General features: G+C 42.3%; 1 protein-coding gene across 2 annotated transcripts; it reads right to left on the bottom strand.

Annotated features, from left to right (window-relative positions):
- Positions 1–485: 485 nt before the first annotated feature.
- Positions 486–3,759, bottom strand: LOC111886783 (BES1/BZR1 homolog protein 4). 2 transcript variants are annotated; one of them, XM_023883027.3, is made up of 3 exons: positions 3,387–3,759; positions 1,258–1,931; positions 486–656 (listed from the first exon to the last, which is right to left on the bottom strand). In XM_023883027.3, exons 1-3 carry the CDS (start codon positions 3,600–3,602, stop codon positions 653–655), a joined length of 894 nt encoding a protein of 297 aa, XP_023738795.1. In that variant the 5' UTR covers positions 3,603–3,759; the 3' UTR covers positions 486–652. The 2 variants fall into 2 exon arrangements, with proteins under 2 accessions (XP_023738795.1, XP_023738796.1); XM_023883028.3 differs by lacking the exon at positions 486–656 and having other exon boundaries at positions 1,254–1,931.
- Between the last annotated feature and the right edge of the window lie 17,047 nt (positions 3,760–20,806).

Consider the following 20,806-nt stretch of genomic DNA (forward strand, 5'->3'; position numbering starts at 1 on the left):
CACTTTCATAAACTATCAAGAAACACACATTTAGCAATATTGTTTTTGAAGGATCCTTTAAATTTTTTGAATTTGTAAGTCTAACCATGCTAGTGATTTTTTTATTCATATTTTACGAAATACTTGATTCATATTTTTTTTATAAAAGTACCTAGTATTTTGGAAAAAAAAGTAAATAGAAAATGAAACATTAAAGTAATATCTTAAAAATGAAATGTATTCCACAAAAGTGATTATGTAAGATGAATGATTATTTTATGATATTTTTTCAGAAAAAATAATCATTTTATGATATAACATATTATTTTGGTCATTTTAATAATTATCCCTTTTTACGTGACAAGTCTTTTTAACACAATATATTGAAAAGAAAAAGAAAAAAACAATTACAGTATTCGTGTACCAAAGAATAAGGAAAGAAAGGATGAACATTAAACAAATAAATAAAATACTAAAAGAAGAAAAAAAAAATCCTACAGAAACTATTTATAAATATACCAGTGTTATATTTCTTCACCCTTTTTGAATACTTAAAAGAATAATAGTAGTAATGATTGAATAAAAAGCAAATCAACTCATACTACTTCTGTATCTAAATCTACACACAATACCTCAATTCATCAGGAGCACAAAACCACAACCCAAATTAATCCTATCTGCACACAACAAAACACAGATTTATTAATATTTTTTTATTAACATATTGTACTTTAACAAGAAGCTGCCTAGTTAAAGTTTTTTTATTCTATTTTTCTTTTCTTTACATTGTACTTTAAAAATTCTAGCGAGTCATATAGGCGTTGAAAAATCTATCAATTATAACATTGTACTTAAACTTTGTCCTTATACACTACTTTGAAAAGCCTACCTGTTAGTGAAAATTGATTTATACTGAGGTGTTTGGGATTACTTTTGAACATCAAAATTCTTTTTCGTAGAATGACTTTTTGTAAAATGAATTTTTGCAAAAAGAGTTTCTTAAAATGTGTTTAGATTAACAAAAAGTCAGCAAAATGACTTTTTGTTTTAACCTTTATATATAAAACAACAAAAAAAATCAGGTTTTTATGACTTTTAGAAACCCCTTATTTTCTTCTATGCAAAAAGTCATTTTTAGAAGAACTTTTCTATTACCCAAACACCTTTTTTTTTGGAAAAGTTAAAAGTCAAAAATCATTCTAAAAAAAATCCCAAACACCCCAACAATGACATTGCTATAATCAGATAGATTTTTCGAGAAATAATTAGCAGGATTACCTAGTGTTGGGATTCCCAAGTGTAAGCTCAAGATCATCCGAAACACATTCCTCATGTATCCTCTCTCCTTCCCATGGCTTCACAAGCCCTAATAACTTCATATTACTTCCAAAAGCAAACTCCACATCCGACATCGGGACATCCGCCGCACCGTTGACCGCCGGAGAACACGTTCCGCTTTGTCCCAGTGTCCAAATCCGGCCAAACGGGTGGTGGTTTGCCACGAGGCTAAAGGTGGGAGACGACGGCCCTTCTTGGGGTGTTTGGACGCCAGAGAGCCACCCTGAATCTGGCGGCGTTTGGATGCCAGGACTATGGGGAGTGGAGGAGAAAGGCCAGGGTGGGGGTACGGTTTGATCGTGATCCATTCGTGGGGTCCGACAAGTGGGGGAGCTTATGGGTGGGGTGACCGGGGCGCTTATGGACCCACCCGGTATGTAAAGATGGTGTGGGAATTTGGTTAATGTGGGACCAGATGAGAGGTTTTTTAGCCATGGGATTAAAGAGTTAGGGTCAGGGGTAGAATTGGAATTATAAAGAGATGAGATTGAGCTTGGAATTGAGGATGATGTAGGACTGAAATTGTATGAAGAAGCGTTTGGACTTGGTTGGTACGATGAGCATGGGCTATCCATGGCAGATGTGGTTTCCATTCGTTCAGCTGGTTTACAACCCTAAACAACAGAGGGTAAAATAGTCTTTTTATATTGGTTTAACAGTTGTTTTCGACAACCCGTGTGAGTAATAAAATAATCATTTGATTGTTCCAAGTATAAATGATTTAAAATGAAACATAGATGGTGATACACAAAATAATAACCGATCATGAAAGTGGGGAGATAATCATGGCATAAGTGGGAATCCCATAAGAAATGATTCGAGACAAAAATGAAAGCACATATAAGTGAAGCAAAAGTAATGCTTTTACATGGCATTTCAAAATAAAAGGTGTAGGCCCAACTCCATTAGCTATATAAGTCAACATAACAAAAGCTCAAATCACCCTACCCTTAAATGATGCATCACCGAAATTTTTTAAAAAGCTACAAAAAACAATTATGGAATATTTATTTTTCAAACACAATTCAAAATAAAATTATTATTCTTCCAATAACCCCGAACCCTTTAAGCTGACATAAGACAATGTCCACAAAGAACTCAACTACAACCTTTTTTTCATTTTTTCTTAAATGAAGTACTAGTCATATTTATTTATCTGAAGAATTGATTATGATGGTAATATTGGTTAAAAAGGATAAGGTTTTCCGAAAATGACAACGCATGTTTAATTATATCTCACAACGTACAATAGTGGGTGTAATCAATAATTTCCTTAATTAATGAAGGGTGGAGCTCACGGAAGAAACTGTCGAATTCGCTATAAAAGTGAAAAGTTATTTCCTTACAGAATAGAACGGAAACTGTTGTTAATAAAATTATCAGAAAAAGATGTGTGTGAGGGAGAGAAGTAGAAAGAGATCAGCTAAGGATGCTGCCTCGTGCTACCATGCGCCAAATGCTCAGGAAGCACGTTACCTTGTCGGTGATAACGACGAATCTCCAGTCCCCCCACACTCATACAATACTGATCATATTGGTTTATATACTGCTAACGACCTCAAATGAAAATTGCACGAATTTCATCTTTTACGTCTAGATCGATGAACAAAATCCTCTAAGTTCTGTTTTCAGATTTACGTCTAGATATATTATCAGATTGATTAAACGAAAACTGGAAATCAAAAAACTAGATCTTCAACTATTCAACTATAAGCATCATGAATCTCAGGTTACTAAGGAGAGCAAGAATGGTTTAAGGAAGATAACGATCTAAAGGACTAAAACTCAATCAGCAGTTTGCCTAAATACCGACTATCACAAAAATCACGTTGCTAACGTGCGCACAAAATCATTCAACGGAGAGCATATGATCAAAAGCTATATAGTTCGATAAGAAAACTCGCAATACTAAAATAGGGAAGGAGACACTCGAGATGTGGTCATCTACAAAAACTGTAATTCAGTTATAAAACCCTTCTGCTATCGTGCGCGCCACCACAATCACGCTAAAAATCAATACGAGAAATCGAGAGGATACAAGATGATGAGATTTTTAATTTTTTACTAACCTTACGATAAGTCGTTCCATCTTCTTCAACGATCCAACCTGCTTCGTTGCAAAGGGCTTTCAAGACCTCGTTATTGTCGCAGTGTTTAGGCAGCTTGTAGTTTCCGTAAACTCTAAGTCCGGCGAATATCTTGGCGGCGATGGCCCGTCGTCGTCTCTCTCTCCGCTTGTTATTTTCTCTCTCCTTCCAAGTCGGTAATCTCGTCCCAGCCGTCATCTATCTATATGAAAAAGAGCACCGCCTACTCCTCCTCCGTCGCTGGACTGGACGAATGAAGGAACAGCCGGAAAAGAGAGAGTTGCCGATTGCCGGAGGCAGGGAAGGAAACAGTGAAGCTAGTCAAAACCAAATAATAATAAATTTGGTGTTTTTGGTTGTAATGAGGTGAGCATTATATAATATAGGTTAATTTACGAATTGATTACCCCTAAGGGTCCAGTAAATTACGATAAAGCCATTGAATTGTTCAAAGAGAATCCTGGAAATTAGGGTCGCGCACGTGGAACGTGTTTAGTCTTTTCAAAAATAAAGAAAGTCTTCGTTGGGAAAAAGAGCGGCCAAAAACGTCGTCGTGCGGACCTATTTCGTGTTCACACCGTCACTAACTCCGTTACCTAAAAGACGGTGGCACATCTAATTTTTAGTTAATAATTCAATTTGCAAAATTTACCTATTTATCAATGTATTTTATTAAATTGTTTTTATAATATTTGATTTTTTTAATAACTAATCATTATCCTAATAAATAAGTAGAATCATGCCACGTGTCAGTCTTCCAAACCCCAAAAATTGAATTTTCCCGCTTATTTTATTCAGTTCTATTTACGTAAATTCCATTCACTTCAAATCAAATCAAACAGAGGCAATAAATTCGGAAAAAACTGCACTCAAAATATGCAACCAACAAATTTAAATGAATAAAATATTTGCAAATAATATGAAAAAATCGATTTTTCAAAATTCCCTGGTTTCAAGTATAGATATGATGTGGTTTAGGATGTTCTCTTTGATGCTTGTCGGTGTACTGGTATTTCTGTGAAGAAAGAAGCGTCAGTGAACTTTTTGACAGACCTGCAGGATGGCAGGTCCACACTTAGACCGGCTGACATTTTGGTCTTTGGATAGATAGGAGGGAAGCATGCGTGCGTGGATCTTATTGGGGTCTCTCCTCTCGTTGGTTTGGGGAGCGGGGGTTTCGCAGCTGGGCATGCCGCTTTGAAAGCTGCTGCATGCAAAGTGGTAAAACACGAGAATGCATGTAGAGAAAATCAACATGTGTTTGTTCATTTTGCATTCGATACATTTGGTTTTCTCGCACCAGAGGCGGTGGAGCTCCTTAATAGAGTCCAACGGGTCATGCATTCTAATGTCATATCTCCTAGATCCACAAATGTTGTTTTCAAAAGAATTGGTTTTGCCATCCAGAAAGGGCTAGCGGCGCAGCTTGTTGCCTGTTTGCCTTCAATCAATATGTATTGAACTTTTATATGGTTTTTATATAAAAATTCAAAATTTTAATGGTTAAAAAAAATACCCGACTTGAAACATCCCAAAAATCCGTACCAAAAATTTTTCTTTAAATCATTACCAAAGCCATATTCATAAAAAATATCATAAGTCATAACATGAATTCATAGTATCATTTCCAAAACATATTTTCATTATCAGAGTAAAACATCTCAGGCTGACTAATCAATGGTGTGTGTCATGCAATCACCCTGAGCTCTTCCCTCCGCTACCGGAAGCACCTGAAACCAAAACTGAAAATCGTAAGCACGAAGCTTAGTGAGTTCCCCGACCTACCACATACCCTGCATAAACACATATAGCATATACTGGGCCACCCCCGCTACTTCGGGCCTCGCCCGCTACAACGGCCCCGCCGCTCCAGGCCCCGTATGGCTTCGAGCCCCACTCGGATACATATCTGTTTTACTTAGGCCTCGCCTGTCACTGGGCCTCGCCCGCTAACATATACTAACACATAAGCATATCACAATACATAAGCTAACATATACTAGTAAATACTGTCCCAAGGCCTCGCCTATCTTGGGCCTCGCCCTTGTCCTGCTACTGATGAGTCATGGAACCCCGTCCACGCTCCTACTGATAGTGAGATATGGGCCCAGCCCACACTCACTCTTTCCCTAACTTGGGCCTCGCCCCTGTTATGCCGCTAATGAGATGTGGAACACCGTCCACACTTTGTTATTGGTGAGATACAGGACCTCGCCCACACTTACCTCCCTACCAGGCACATACATGTATCACACAGACAACAAGTATAAACTATCATATAAACCATTCCTCAGGCACCCACCCGCTATCGTTGGACCTTGGTCCTGAATATTATTCTAGCATACTGCGCCTAGGGCTAACCCCCGGGTCTTCCTACTCATAACTACATGGGCCGGAATTGTGGCCGTAGACCCATTCACACAAAGGGGAACTCACCTCGAAATGCTGAACTTCTGCTGCTACTGTCTGCCTGTAGTCCGAAAATTCTCTGAACCGCTGCTCCACTAGCTCCCCGAGCTACCAATATCAATACAACATTTAGCCTAACTGTCCTCCCAAAAGTCAGCTAAGTCAACCCTAGTCAAAGTCCAAGTCCTGGTCAAAGTCAACCTTCCAATTCAACCCTACTCGCCGAGTCTGCTTACTGACTCGCCGAGTTCCTAGGCTCAGAATTCTTTCATTCGCGACTCAACTCGTCGAGTCAGCCCCTGACTCGCCGAGTCTACCGATTTCCGAGTCCTGACCTGTCCAACTCACTGAGTCCCCACTCAACTCACTGATCCAAGTCTTAACTTGAAGGGTTTGGGGTTTCGCGACTTGACTCGCTGAGTCCAAGAACAGACTCGTCGAGTTGTTCTTCCAACTCGTCGAGTTCCTGCCTATCTTCATCCAACTCGCCGAGTCCACCCATGTGACTCGCCGAGTCGCTTCAGATCTTAATCCATACAGTGGCTTTTCGAGCCATGCTGGGGCTCCAAACTGTAGATCCACTCTTCCCAAGTCTATCCCTCACGTAAAGTTGCAAACTGTACGTGAAACCAAAGAGATATGGGCTTAAAACACTCTAGGGCTAGGGCTTGGGGCAAAGATGCTTTACCAACACACCAAAAACTGATACTTTATGGGTCTCTAGGCCAAGACACACCTAGAGCTGAAGGGATCCATCTTGAGGACGTCCAAATCCCGAAATGCATCATACTTGGTCCAAAATCTCATAAAGAGGGACATGAAGAGATCTAACAAATAACAAGATAAGTAAGGAACTTGGTTACCAAAATGAGCAGCAAAAGAGATGAATCTTCTGGATCCACAACCCTCCTCTTGAACCCTCAACTCCTTCTTCTCCTTCTAGGCTTCAAGAACACTCAAAATCCTTCAATATTGGCTCACACACTCAAAGAGAGCACTAGGGTTTCGTGGGATAACTTCTGGACAATGGGGGCTACAAATGAGGCTGATAGAAGGAGAACGAAATGTTTAAATAGTGCACAAAGTCCCGGATTTAGGGTTTCCCTCTTCAGACCGGACTCGGCGAGTCCTCTTTGCTGACTCGCCGAGTCGGTTACTTAATCGATCCCCCTAATCACGCTCCGACTCGTCGAGTTCCTCCCTGGACTCGACGAGTTGACCCCTTTAACTTATGGTTTTCCCTTCCTTTATTGGCCTTTCTGATTTCGGGTGTTAAAACTCTCCCCCACTTAAACTAAAACTTTGTCCTCGAAGTTCGCTATGGCCAACTGACCTATGATCTGCCTCCAACACTCTGCCTGGGAAACCTAGCACCTGTTGGCTACCTCTGCTGGCCTTCCACCTGTCCATTCTGACTATCATTAACCTTGCGGATAATATTCCCAGGTTTACCCTAACCCTGACCATCCTGGAAGCCCCACTTACTCAACTAACAGTCCTTCTGGTACTCCCCGAGTACTTATGTTGGGCATCCTAGGGGTTCGCCCCCTTTTTCCTCGTGCGTCTTCTGACCTCCCCTTAACGCTGTGAAGGACTTATCCTTCACCGAATCCATTACCCATGCTACTTCTAATGTGGTCATCACTGCCAATACCCACTGGATACTTCTTAACACCACTGCCACTGACTGGAAATTTCTGTTGCCCCTTATTCGCCTTCCGGACGAACTGAGACCACCCTGGTCCCTACTGATCTATCAATATCTAGATTACCGGCTCCCACCGGTCGCTATCCTCAACACGAACTCCTAGTCGCTCCCAGCGACTTTCGAAGAAACTTAGGCTATCTAATATTGCCCCCTCTACTCTGCCACTCTGGCGCTACCAGCCCTAGGATCCTCGATCATCTATCTTGACCCAAAGGTCCTTACCAAGCCCCACCTGCTACTAAAACTCACGGGCCTTGCCCACGGGTCTCACCCGGCTATACTACTTAGCAACCCTGCTCTCAGGTCTCACATATACTGCTACTCTTATACGGGCCTCGCCCACGGGTCTCACCCAACTACATCCTGGAGCAGCCTTTCCCAAGGTCTCACCTCTCTAGGGCTATGCGGCAAGCTCCACACTATTCTCGTCACTACCCATTCCTAATTCCTACCTAGATCACTGGGAGGTAAGGGCCTCGCCCCAACTCTGCTAAGTAGGAGATACGGGTCTCCGCCCACACTCCGCTAACTAAGCTGCTAGGGAATGCTACGGCTTACCCGTAGTCTTACCACACCTTCCATACCCACTAACTGCTAGTGAATGTTACGGCTAACCCGTAGTCTTATAGCACTTCCCACCTCTTACTGCTGCTGGAGAAAGTTGCGGCTCTCCCGCCGCTCCACCATGCTCTTCATGTTGTCTCTGCCACTGATTACTAGCACGAAAGCATCCCATGCTAACCGTTCTCAAGATCCTCATTCCGAATCTTTCGAGTCCTACAGGCGATCCTCCAACCGAATTCCCAACCCGATACTATCCATCTTGATTACATGAACTAACTGTTGGGAAGTTTCTCAAACTCCCAACGCTGAGCCCTCAATCCATCAATCGATGTGCTACTTCTTTTCCCTTCTCAGAGGTCGCGTATTCAATTTGGATCTGCGTGCTCTTACCCTTGTACACTCGGAGGGTTCTCCCCAACTTTGATCCTGCTTATACCTTACTTCTTAATGCTTGAGAAGAATTCCCAATCTTTTCTGCTATACCACAATCAATATACTGGAGAACCGAGCTTGCCATAGCCAGGGATCTATGTGACAACCCGAAATCTATTCCGTCATTTTTAACCTTTTCCATTAATAAGCCTCGCTTATTTAACTGTCCGTTAACCTTTTGGAAGAGGTTAATTAATTTAAGACTTTTATAATGACTTGGTAAGGGTTGAAACAAATTAGAAACACCCACAAAATACCCTTAAAAATGTGTGGTTGCAACCAAGTCAAAATTTGACCGTTTAATCGGGTGCGACCAAAAAGCCCCGTTTAACAGCAGTATCGGGTAGATTTCCACTGAGCCCCAACCCCAACCCCTATATAAGGGTGAGTGGTGTCCATTAGAGACTTTTTACACTCTCCCCACTCTCTCTCTCTACAACTTAAATTCGAGCCTAAAATCGTCCGTTTCGAGCCCCAAACGAGTAGGTAAACTATCCTAACTCGTTGTATAACTTATCTAGCATGCAAATTCGAGTTTAAAACATAAAATAGGGACAAAATCATATGTGTTTACGGCCCAAGAACACTCTTGGGCCGTGAACACCATTTAATGGGGTTTTTAAGCCCCAAAACCCCTCCAAATTGCCCCTAAGGCTTAGATATGACTTTTAGGCTTACATATTCGGACTTAGAACACCTTGAAAGGAGTTTTTGAAGAGTAAACTTGAGTTTACTGTCCAAAAACATGTTTGGGCCATAAACTCCTCTTCATGGGGAGTAAACTCATATTTGAGTGTTTAAAAGCCACTTAAACACACCAATGGCCTTAGAATAAATTCAAGAATCAACCACCAACAAGCTAGGGACCTTAAAATCAATTAAAACAACTCCATAAGGATTTCACGGCTGTAAACCCCTCATGAAAGGGTACCTGGGTCGTAAACTCCTATAAAGGGGTTAAATGGTGCCCTAAACTCCGCATTTGACTTGGAAAAATGCTTAGGATTTTATCCTCTACCATTTAAGCCCTTAAAACACCAAAAGATATGTACATAGGAGCTTACGGCCGTAAACTCCCTAGTTTAGGGCCGTAAACTCGCATTTGGTCCATATAAGTGCCTTAAATCCAATCAAACACATTAGAATTGAACCTAGCAAAATTCCACAATTGGTATAAGGCCTTTAAGCATCCTAGAACACCCTCACCATGAGTTTACGGCCGTAAACTCATGGGGAGTTGTCCCAGGGCCGTGAACTCTATATATAGAGTTTACTCTTGGAGAGTAAACTCCATTCCTAAGCCATTCAAGCCCTTAAATGTTACCCGAGACACCCCAAACACTTAACCAAAGTGTTTTCCGCTCTTTAGGGTGCGTATACTTGTTTAATTAGTATTATATACTAAGTGTATGTAAACATATGTTATCATATGTTAAATAGGTCACTAAGTGTGTCCAAGTCTTTACTTGACACCGGGCACCCAACCGCCACCTGCGTCGGATCCACTTACACCAGGTGAGTTCATACCCCTGAATGAACCTTTTAAATGTTTTTACATGTTTTATAGGGGGGAATACAAGTTAAACATGCCAGTTATCATATCAATCACATGTGATTGATAAACCGCATGTACAAGGATTTACCACACTGTAAACTGTTTTACCAAGTAGGATATTACAAATGGTTTTCCAAAAGGTTTTCACTTGTTCAAAACTCTTACTTATACTGTTTTTATCAAAGTTCATTTTAAATTGGTTTATGAAAAGTTTCCAAAGAATTTCTAAAGGTTTTCAAACTTATTTTACCAAAGAACACCAAGTTGTGATTTTCTCAAGTATAAAGGTTTTCTTCCATGTTTTGATACTCCCTCTTAGTTTAAACTCCTACTTGATAACGCTTTCACTTCGTGATGCGTTTATACTTGTTATTGCCTCTATTTCGCTTATACTTGTAGTCGCTTATGCCTATTAGACGCTCTTAATTCACTTGTTGTCGCTTCTACTTCATGATACACTTATATTTGGTAACGCTTATACTTCACGATTCGGTTATTCCACACTGTACGCTTATACTTCACGATTAGGTTATTCCACACGATTCGGTTATACATCACAATTTGGTTATACTTTACGATATGTTTCCACTTGTTACACACTCAACCGTAGTTAGATGTATGCCTGTGCTTGTATAGATGCATATAAATAATGATTGAAGGAATTAGGAAGGTTTGTCCACCATATTTCCTTTTCTTCGTTGAGATGTGGTCTGGTGGGATCGGATGTCCGTCCGAAGGTCGTTTGATTCATTAGTTATATATTATGTATACAAGCATAGACATATAGGTTTACATTATTCAGTTCAGTTATGAGTCTCTACCTCTAGTTCAGCACTTATATTGGAAACCCACTACCCACTATTTGGGATGCATCTTCGGGACACGGCCTTCTCCGTCATCTAGTTGGTAACCAGAGTCTCCTGTAGGAAGAGCGGACATTGTGTGTATAGATCTATACGGGATTGACACCCCCGCACCCTGACTGCTAGCTACAATCCACGACCTACCAAGCCAAGGGGTGACAAATGTCATATTTCATATTGACGCTTGTAGGGCGTCAGGTACTCTAGTGTCGGTTAGTATGGTTACGAGTATCCTAGGTTACCTTATAATTCATGGCCTTAAGGTAATGATATTTCACACTGTATTTTACATTGTACTTTACAATATATGCTGAAAACCCACTCACAGAGTCACACTATTTTTAGACCTTGCTAGCTGTATCTTTTATTTGATACTGTCTGGGGTCTGTATTCCTTGTTTTAGACCTTGCTAGCTGTATCTTTCATTTGATACTGTCTGGGGTCTGTATTCCTTGTTTTAGACCTTGCTAGTTGTATCTTTCATTTGATACTGTCTGGGGTCTGTATTCCTTGTTTTAGACCTTACTAGCTGTGTCTTTCATTTGATATTGTCTGGGGTCTAGTCTCTGTTTTTAGACCTTGCTAGCCGTACCTTTCATTTGGTACCGTCTGGGGTCTGTGTCTCCCTTTGTTATACTGAGCCAGGCGTGCCGTTCGTTCGATACTCTCCTGGAGTCTATGACTCCTTTTGCCTTAGTCAGCAGTCTTCACTGCTGAGGCATATGTTATTTTCCCTGATTTCTCTTGCTTTCTTTAATAATCAAATTCTGTATTTTGATAATGATAGTGATTAAGGGAAAACTACTTTTTACCACATAACTCCGTCCAGTCTTGGTAGAAGACTGCTTTTATAAAGAAAATATAGGATTTTCTGGAAAGGACTCTAACTTAATGGATACTCTAGAACTACCACTTTTATTAAAGTTATTTGAATAAAATGACAGTAAATACTTATGAACTCACCAACATTTTTAAAAATGCTGATACTCGCTTTTCAAATAACTTGTATTCTCAGGTCAGCATTAGACAGGTACATTCCTGGAGTTGTTGATGAAGACAGCTTAGTACCAAACTGCACTTATATTATTACCTGTATTACTTTGTTGTATTGTAATGTAAACCATGTAAAACTATTACTATTAATGCAATGTTTTGTTGTACTTTGATTACTATAATGCATGTGTTGTAATACTTGACATGACGTCATCCACCCCAGAATGTTTCTGCCGTTCCGGTTTTGGGGTGTAACAGATTGGTATCAGAGCATTGTTTATAGTGAGCTAAGTATATCAATTCATAAAAGATATACAACCTATAAATACAAAAGGGATAAAACACTCTGACCAAGAATTATACTTTAAAATATAACCATATTTTACCAAAGTATAAGAACATCCAAAACCTAAACACTCGAACAAAAGTATCACAAGAAGAACAATAATAAAAGTCTTCGGATGTTGAGCATTGCCATCAAACCTGGGCAGTTATGTAATCGTAAGCTGGAATAAATGTAACCTGATCAACTACATTTATTCGAGATGCGATGAACATGTGCTTGGGAGTGATAGTGGTGAGCAACAGGTTTGAAAGTTACCAACTAGGAATGCTAGAGCCAAACATAAAGTCAAAATACTATAGGAGTATTTTGGAACACTAAAAGATTCACACTAATCCCAGAACCATATTCAGAAGATAAGAACCAAATAAGAAATTAAAATACCATAGGGGTATTTTAGGATCCATAACTAACCTTGTGTGAAGAATTAAAAAGATCCTTATTGATATACCTACAATTACAGAGGGTGTACTCCTAAGGTTATATATAATAAGGATCCTATAGGCTAAGAATGTGTGGTTTCGCTCTACTTCCTTTTCCTCGTTGGGATGTGGATATAGAGTAGTATCACATATTCGAAGGCCTACCGGATCTAAGCTATATATGATTTGTATACCCTGTGTAATCGTAGCAGGACTCGGTATGGATCATCCAGTGAAGTGTTAATAATCTTTTAGGATTCTTTAGACATTTCCATTCTCGCACGAACCCTGTAGACAACCCTATCCACTTCAGTGCTTGACACAAGAGTTGATGCAGACCCAGAAGAGGTTCATTGAGAAGATTTCCTGTTCGGAAATAAATGAACTGAGTTGAGACTATTGAATTCACCAAATGCCTATATCTTTTTAGGGACATTGGTGAGAAATTTGCCTAAACTTCCGAAATTCCCAGTCATCCATCATGAAGTGATGACACCCGGATTCGGATTCGGGAGTAAGGTGGAGTAGAAATTCAATGTGTCTTCATGAGAAAAGAACCCTAGGTAACTACCCGAAGGAAACCAACGCCGATTCCAATCAAAGATACAAGGCAGACAGAGGGAGCCAGTGCATGGAACCCAAGAAGTGTCTTACCCTCGTGTTCGTCACGCTAAACACCCTTAAAATAATACAATTTAGTGAGTTAGCGGTTACACTACTCACGCTATGTGTTAGGTAAATCATCGTTTCCCGTTGCCAGTCACACGATTAGAGCGGATCCCCGCACCTCTATTGAGAGTATTTAGCCATAAGCCTTCATGAGCCTCTCTTTCCGCGGTTTTGTTCCGAACTGTTCTCAAATCTTTCCAGACCGGAGAGTGAAACCTTTCCCAGTATAAAGGTAACTTAGTAGGAACGACTCGCATCTTATGGCCTTTTTCCGATACTCACACTCCTACCTTTATTACCAGGACTACATCATAGGGATGTAGGTCGACACTCAGACAACCAGTACCCGAGGCACGGGAAAAATTTATGCCTAATACAGTCGGGACAGTTATGTCCAGGGCTAGCCATCGTCTCTCATTATCCTGTATTCCTTTCCGTGTAGGAAAAACCATGCCTCCAAAGAAACGCAACCAGTCCACAAGCAAGAAACCTACTCTCTTATTCGATGAAGCTACGTTCCAAGCTGTAGTCTCGGCAGCCGTAGTAGCTGTCATGGCTCACCTGAATGCTAACAACGCCAATGTTAGCAAGGGCCCTATCGGGAATCCCGAACCTAGCAATGGACAATAGCAACCAACCCCTGCATACCCAGCCACCCAAGAACCTCAACTAAATCCACTAAAGAGAAACTCAAGATAGAGGAGGGAGGTACCTCGGCTCAAGGAACTTCCGAAGGGCAACGAGCTGAGGCAGTCAATACCCCTGTCAACCCTTCCCTCCTGACTTCAAGAAGGCCATACCTAGGAAACCTTCCCCACTGCGGCAAGTGTAGCTACCATCATCATGGTATATGTCGGGAACTCTTATGTGCTAGGTGCCACATGAAGGGGCATACTGCCCGTGTATGCAGAACTCCGGTGGAGCGTATTGCATCAATCACCAATGTGATGACCAATCCAGTTTGTCATCTATGTGGTGAGATTGGACACTTCAAAAGGGATTGCCCAAATGAAGGAAACAACAAAGACACAGGAGGAGCCTAACTCTACTGCTTAAAGAGAAGCATCAAGAAACCCGGTAGATTCCGGTACGACTCTCGATCTCAGATAACTAACTGAAAACATTGAAAGGCAAATTTTAAATGTAATTTTTTTCCCAGTAAGGTGAAAGTTGCAGCACTGTTATACAATTTAAAATTCATCAGGTAAAACTATATGGCTAAACATATATGTTACGGCCATGTATAGTTAAGATGGATAGACCTAGAGTGAGTGAATGCCGCCTCATTTCCCGTTCCTTGTTTGGTTGTGGATTTAGGGCGGAGTCGCTCAGTCAACAGTCCTCCCCACCTTAATTATACATGACTAGTATATGTTAGGCGATTATAGAAATGTCTCGTGAGAATCCATTCATGAAAAGGTACTCTACTCAGAAACACTTAGGACTCTCTATAGTTCCGCGTCGACTCTATCGGTCCAAGTATCCGCGGCAGTGATACACAGGACGAAACCCTAGACGCCTAGAACTTCTGTGCCTGATCGGCGCATGACTCTATCGATCTTCATTTTATATCCTGTCGAGGTATGCCAACTTCAACGACTCTATCGATCATGGTTTGACCTAGTGCAACCATGTGTACATCCCTAGTGCTGTGTAAAAAGAACTTTCTCCGTAGCCATGTCGGCAAATAAAGGTTCTTCCGAACCTAAACATAATACAAATAATCAAACCTAATACGACCCGTCTGTCGTCCCTCTTATCTCAGACCTTTCGAAGTACCCAAGGGAAGGGTACCACGCGCTGTTGACCAAACCCCTTTTAGACAAATGGAAACCGAAGCGAAAGACACTGCGAGATACTCCAGAAGACAATAACCATCCGAAGCATACTTCGTAGATTCCCCAGAAAGACCCTTCGCACCTCGCACATCAGGTTCGTGAACCTAGAGGATAGAACTCATGGGACTGACCACTATAACCAGGTATATGCATAAAGGTGGTATATAGTTGAGATCAAAAAGATTTAAGATGTGTGCTTCCTCCCTACTCCCTGTTCCTCGTTGGGTTGTGGGTCTGGGGTGGAGTCGCATAACTGAACATCCTGCCGACCTCAATTATATACGGTTTGCATACACCAAGTATTAGTGGTTAAGCTAAGTATGAGCTCTACCATGAACCTCATAGTAAAGCCCTTCATCCTATTCCATAAAATAGGAGTTGGAGTCAAGAGAACCACTGCGGGTTGAGCTATTATAATGACCACAAATCCGAAATTTGTTGTCATACCGGTTAATCCCACATATTAGCTAACACCCTCAGTTAGTAAAGGGATTAAAGTTCTGAGTAATGAAGCCCTATACTCACTAGATTTGACCTAGACCGGGAAAATTCAGAACCTTCAGAAGAGTAGTTGCAGTAGATGCTCGCACTACTCAAGCACTTCGTCCACCCTATTACAGACAAGTAGTGCCTATAACCCTCCACCCTCTCGCATGGAGGAAATCGTCATTGCCCTGTAGACAATAGACTTCATTCTCAGAAGTAAACACTAGAATACCGAGAACCACAGGATAACCTCCGCAGCCTAGAATACTTGATCAAAGTGCGAAAGTAGTTGCGTTAAGCCTCATGACCCATGTCCCGAAGAGATTATAGACTTAATACCAGCCTTGGTGTTACTCGAGGGGTTATGCAAGAGCACACGCTTTCCGCACTAGAATAAACCAAAGTCTTGGAGATTCATTGGACTACTAGGTGTTCCACGAATACTATCCCATGCAGAAATAGTAGAACCACATCCCGAGATAGTCCAACACTCATCTAGTGAAATCCTATCTCCCTGACCCCGAGGGTTTCCGTTAGAAATACCTCAAGCATTAGAAGTGCAGGTTCATTTTGCACGAGCTTGAGATAGACACTCTACAGCAAACAGATACCATAGGCACGCAACCCATCCGATGATTTAGAAAGCCTCTAAAAGCCAATTGACAGGAAACGCGAAAACAAAGATAACTCGAGCTTCCTGAGAACCAACCTGAAGGACTACACTCCCAGTATGAGAGAACGTTAGGAACTTCGGAATGGCGGTCACACCAGTGATGATCTTGCCATAAAAGTACACTATGTTCTAAGTACTGAAAAGCTCTACCCTTCCGAGAACCCTAACCTCATAGGTGTTCTAAGTAAACTCATGTTTACTCTTCAAAAACTCCTTTCAAGGTGTTCTAAGTCCGAATATGTAAGCCTAAAAGTCATATCTAAGCCTTAGGGGCAATTTGGAGGGGTTTTGGGGCTTAAAAACCCCATTAAATGGTGTTCACGGACCAAGAGTGTTCTTGGGCTATAAAAACATGATCTTGTCCCTATTTTATGTTTTAAACTCGAATTTGCAGGCTAGATAAGTTATACAACGAGTTAGGATAGTTTACCTACTCGTTTGGGGCTCGAAACGGACGATTTTTGGCTCGAATTTAAGTTGTAGAGAGAGAGAGAGAGAGAGAGAGTGGGGAGAGTGTAAAAGGTCTCTAATGGACTCCACTCACCCTTATATAGGGGTTGGGGTTGGGGCTCAGTGGAAATCTACCCGATACTGCTGTTAAATGGGGCTTTTTGGTCGCACCCGATTAAACGGTCAAATTTTGACTTGGTTGCAACCACACATTTTTAAGGGTATTTTGTGGGTGTTTCTAATTTTTTTCAACCCTTATCAAGTCATTATAAAAGTCTTAAATTAATTAACCTCTTCCAAAAGGTTAACAGACAGTTAAATAAGCGAGGCTTATTAACGGAAAAGGTTAAAAATGACGGAATAGATTTCGGGTTGTCACATCACCCCCCCCCCCCCCCCCCCCCCGTTAGAGGGAATTTCGTCCCGAAATTCAGGTCTAGGCAAGGTAGTAGGTATGAATGACCGAGTAGAGGCAGGAGGGTACTTCCTATTTTGTTTGTCCTCGCATTCCCGAGTGAATTCTGGTATGTGCTTGTCATTCCAACAACCTTCACCTATGGGATGAGGATTTCCATCTCGTGTAGTTAGCGAGTTCCGACTGGTGTACCTACGAGGTTAGGGTTCTCAATGGTCTCTATCAAGATGAGTGGGATATGAAGAGTCATCTGAAAAGCCCTGCCTCCTACCGCAGGCGCCTCTGCTCGACCCTGACGGCCGTCTGTGATCCTCAATGTTGTAGGGGCAGGTGCTATCACCCGTCCAGCCGAAAACAAACTGGGGCACTGGGCCTTCTTGTGGCCCGCTGACTACAGTGGAAACATATCAAGTCTGATCCCTGTGTGGTGGTAGCAGTACAATCCCTACTAAGATGACCAGTCCGGCCACACTTGAAGCAGCCTGAATCTCCACCACTACCACTCCTACACGCACCCTCGTGCGTCCTGCCGCACCTCCCGCATCAGCCACGACTCTGGCAATCCCTCGATCTCGAATCTGACCCCTTGGGCCTTTTGCCCAAACCTGTAGCTACCTGAACCTCATCCGGCTTCTTTTTCCGGATCTGCTCCAAATCAATATCTCTCTCTAGCTCGTACGATCATATCCTCCAACGTTTTGCAGCTGGACCTGCTCACAAACTGCCTGATGTCATCCCTCAACATCTCGTGATATTGGGGCTTATTTATCTCCTCGTCTGCGACATACTACGGAACAAGGAGGGCCCTCTCCCTGAACTTGGCGGTGATCTCCGCCACAGTCTCAGTAGTCTGCGTCAAATCCTAAAGCTCTCGTGCCAGCTGCTGCACCTCAATAATCGACGAAAAATCAGCCCTGAACCTGGCCGAGAAATTGCTCCATGTCACCGCGTCCAACGCGGCATCATCACCAATGGCGTGACCAACCTCCTCCCACCAATCCCTCGCTCTGTCCTTCAGAAGACAGGAGGCGAGTCTGACTTTGTCCCCCTCATGACACCGAATCGTACGGAATGTGTTGGCAACATCGGCCAACCACCTACTGCTAGCAATGGGGTCCCTAGCCCCATGATAATCCGGCGCTCCGCAAGCTCTAAACTCTCGGAATGTCATAGTACGCGCTCCCATCAAAGCCATTATCTCAGTACGAAAGGCACCCAACCTCTCATCCAAGATCTCCAGTATACCCTCCTTGACTGTGCCAAAGATCACAGGAGTCGGATCTAGGATACCGCGCGTAACCTCAGTTGATATCAACTCCCTCATCCGCTCCTCGAGCTGCTCGACCCTTGAACCCGAGCCTGATCCCTCTCTGGCGCCTGATCCGCCCACTGGTCTCTCTCGCAATGTCACCATGCTGAAAACATATTGCAACACTATCAGAATACTCATCACTGCTGAGGGATCATACACACACACACTACAAGTTCCCCGGTCTCATCTCGACCTTTCTTGAATCGAGTACGGATCCTCTGCTTTCAGTAGTACGGGCCCATACTACCTTCCACATCTATCTGTACTTTCCTCAAGAACTGCTTCGACTCTACCAGGTCCCTTTCTCTACTACTACTGCTCCCAGCACTATCTCATCCTAGGCTTACCCTAGGGAAACTTTTGAATTCAACCAAACCAGTCCTCAGCCGTTGAAGGCCTCCTTGTGATGCCAATTAGCCATCACCTGAATACCATCACATGTGACAAGGCTCAGATAATTCTTCGAGTAAAAGACTCGTCCCTACAACGGATGGACTCAGACAAGAGTTGCGCAATAGGGCCAAATCCAACACTTTGAGATTATTCAACCCTGACCACATGTGATGTGACGTATTCACCTAATCGATAACTCCCATCACTCAGAATCCCACAATGCACAAAGCAAGCAACATTTAGACAAGGGAAAATCTAACCATAACATACTCAAACAATCACATCCTCATATCAAGAACCTGTACTAGCATGCAACATAAGCTCATAAACTCAGGCATAACCTAAACAGGCTATCCTACTACTGTATAATCAGCACTATCATGCAGCTCAAAACACATATAACAGACACATAAGGCATCCTCCCTAGATCCTTAGTACTAATCTAGCATGTTGTTCGACTAACTGATAATCATAACATAAAATTGTATGGGTATTTTGGGGTGCTTACTTGAGCTCGGCTGATTGCATGCACCACACCCTTTTCTCTTATCAAAGTTCTTGTTCTTTCTAAATTCTTTTCGCTTTTCTAAAACTGTTTCATTTCTAAAAACTTTTTTAACAAAACAGCCTTTTCATTTTGAAAACTTTTAGACCAATCCCTTAGTTTGAGTTCAGACATACCCAAGAGTATGTCTGAATCCCTCAAACCAAGGCTCTGATACCAACTTGAAACATCCCAAAAATCCGTACCAAAAATTTTTCTTTAAATCATTACCAAAGCCATATTCATAAAACATATCATAAGTCATAACATGAATTCAGAGTATCATTTCCAAAACATATTTTCATTATCAGAGTAAAACATCCCAGGCTGACTAATCAATGGTGTGTGCCATGCGATCACCCCGAGCTCTTCCCTCCGCTACCGGAAGCACCTGAAACCAAAACTGAAAACCATAAGCACGAAGCTTAGTGAGTTCCCCAACCTACCACATACCCTGCATAAACACATATAGCATATATTGGGCCACGCCCGCTACTTTGGGCCTCTCCCGCTACAACAGCCCCTCCGTTCCAGGCCCCGCATAGCTTCGAGCCCCGTTCGGATACAGATCTATTTCACTTAGGCCTCGCCCGCTAACATATACTAACACATAAGCATATCACAACATATAAGCTAACATATACTAGTAAATCCTGTCCCGAGGCCTCGCCTATCTTGGGCCTCTCCCTTGTCCTACTACTGATGAGTCATGGAACCCCGTCCACGCTTTTACTGATAGTGAGATACGGGCCCAACCCACACTCACTCTTTCCCTAACTTGGGCCTCGCCCCTGTTCTGCTGCTAATGAGATGTGGAACACCGTCCACACTCTCATATTGGTGAGATACGGGACCTCGCCCACACTTACCTCCCTACCAGGCACATACATGTATCACACATACAACAAGTATAAACTATCATATAAACCATTCCTCGGGCACCCACCCGCTATCGTTGGACCTTGGTCCTAAATATTATTCTAGCATACTGCGCCTAGGTCTAACCCCCGGGTCTTCCTACTCATAACTACATGGGCCGGCATTATGGCCGTAGACCCATTCACACAAAGGGGAACTCACCTCGAACTGTTGAACTTCTGCTGCTACTGTCTGCTTGTAGTTCGACAATTCTCTGAACCGCTGCTCCACTAGCTCCCCGAGCTACCAATATCAATACAACACTTAGCCTAACTGTCCTCCCAAAATTCAGCTAAGTCAACCCTGGTCAAAGTCCAAGTCCTGGTCAAAGCCAACCTTCCAGGTCAACCCTACTCACCGAGTCTGCTTACTGACTCACCGAGTTCCTAGGCTCAGAATCCTTTCATTCGCGACT

The sequence above is a fragment of the Lactuca sativa genome, chromosome 4 (genome assembly GCF_002870075.4).
Source record: "Lactuca sativa cultivar Salinas chromosome 4, Lsat_Salinas_v11, whole genome shotgun sequence".
Taxonomy (NCBI): Eukaryota; Viridiplantae; Streptophyta; class Magnoliopsida; order Asterales; family Asteraceae; genus Lactuca; species Lactuca sativa.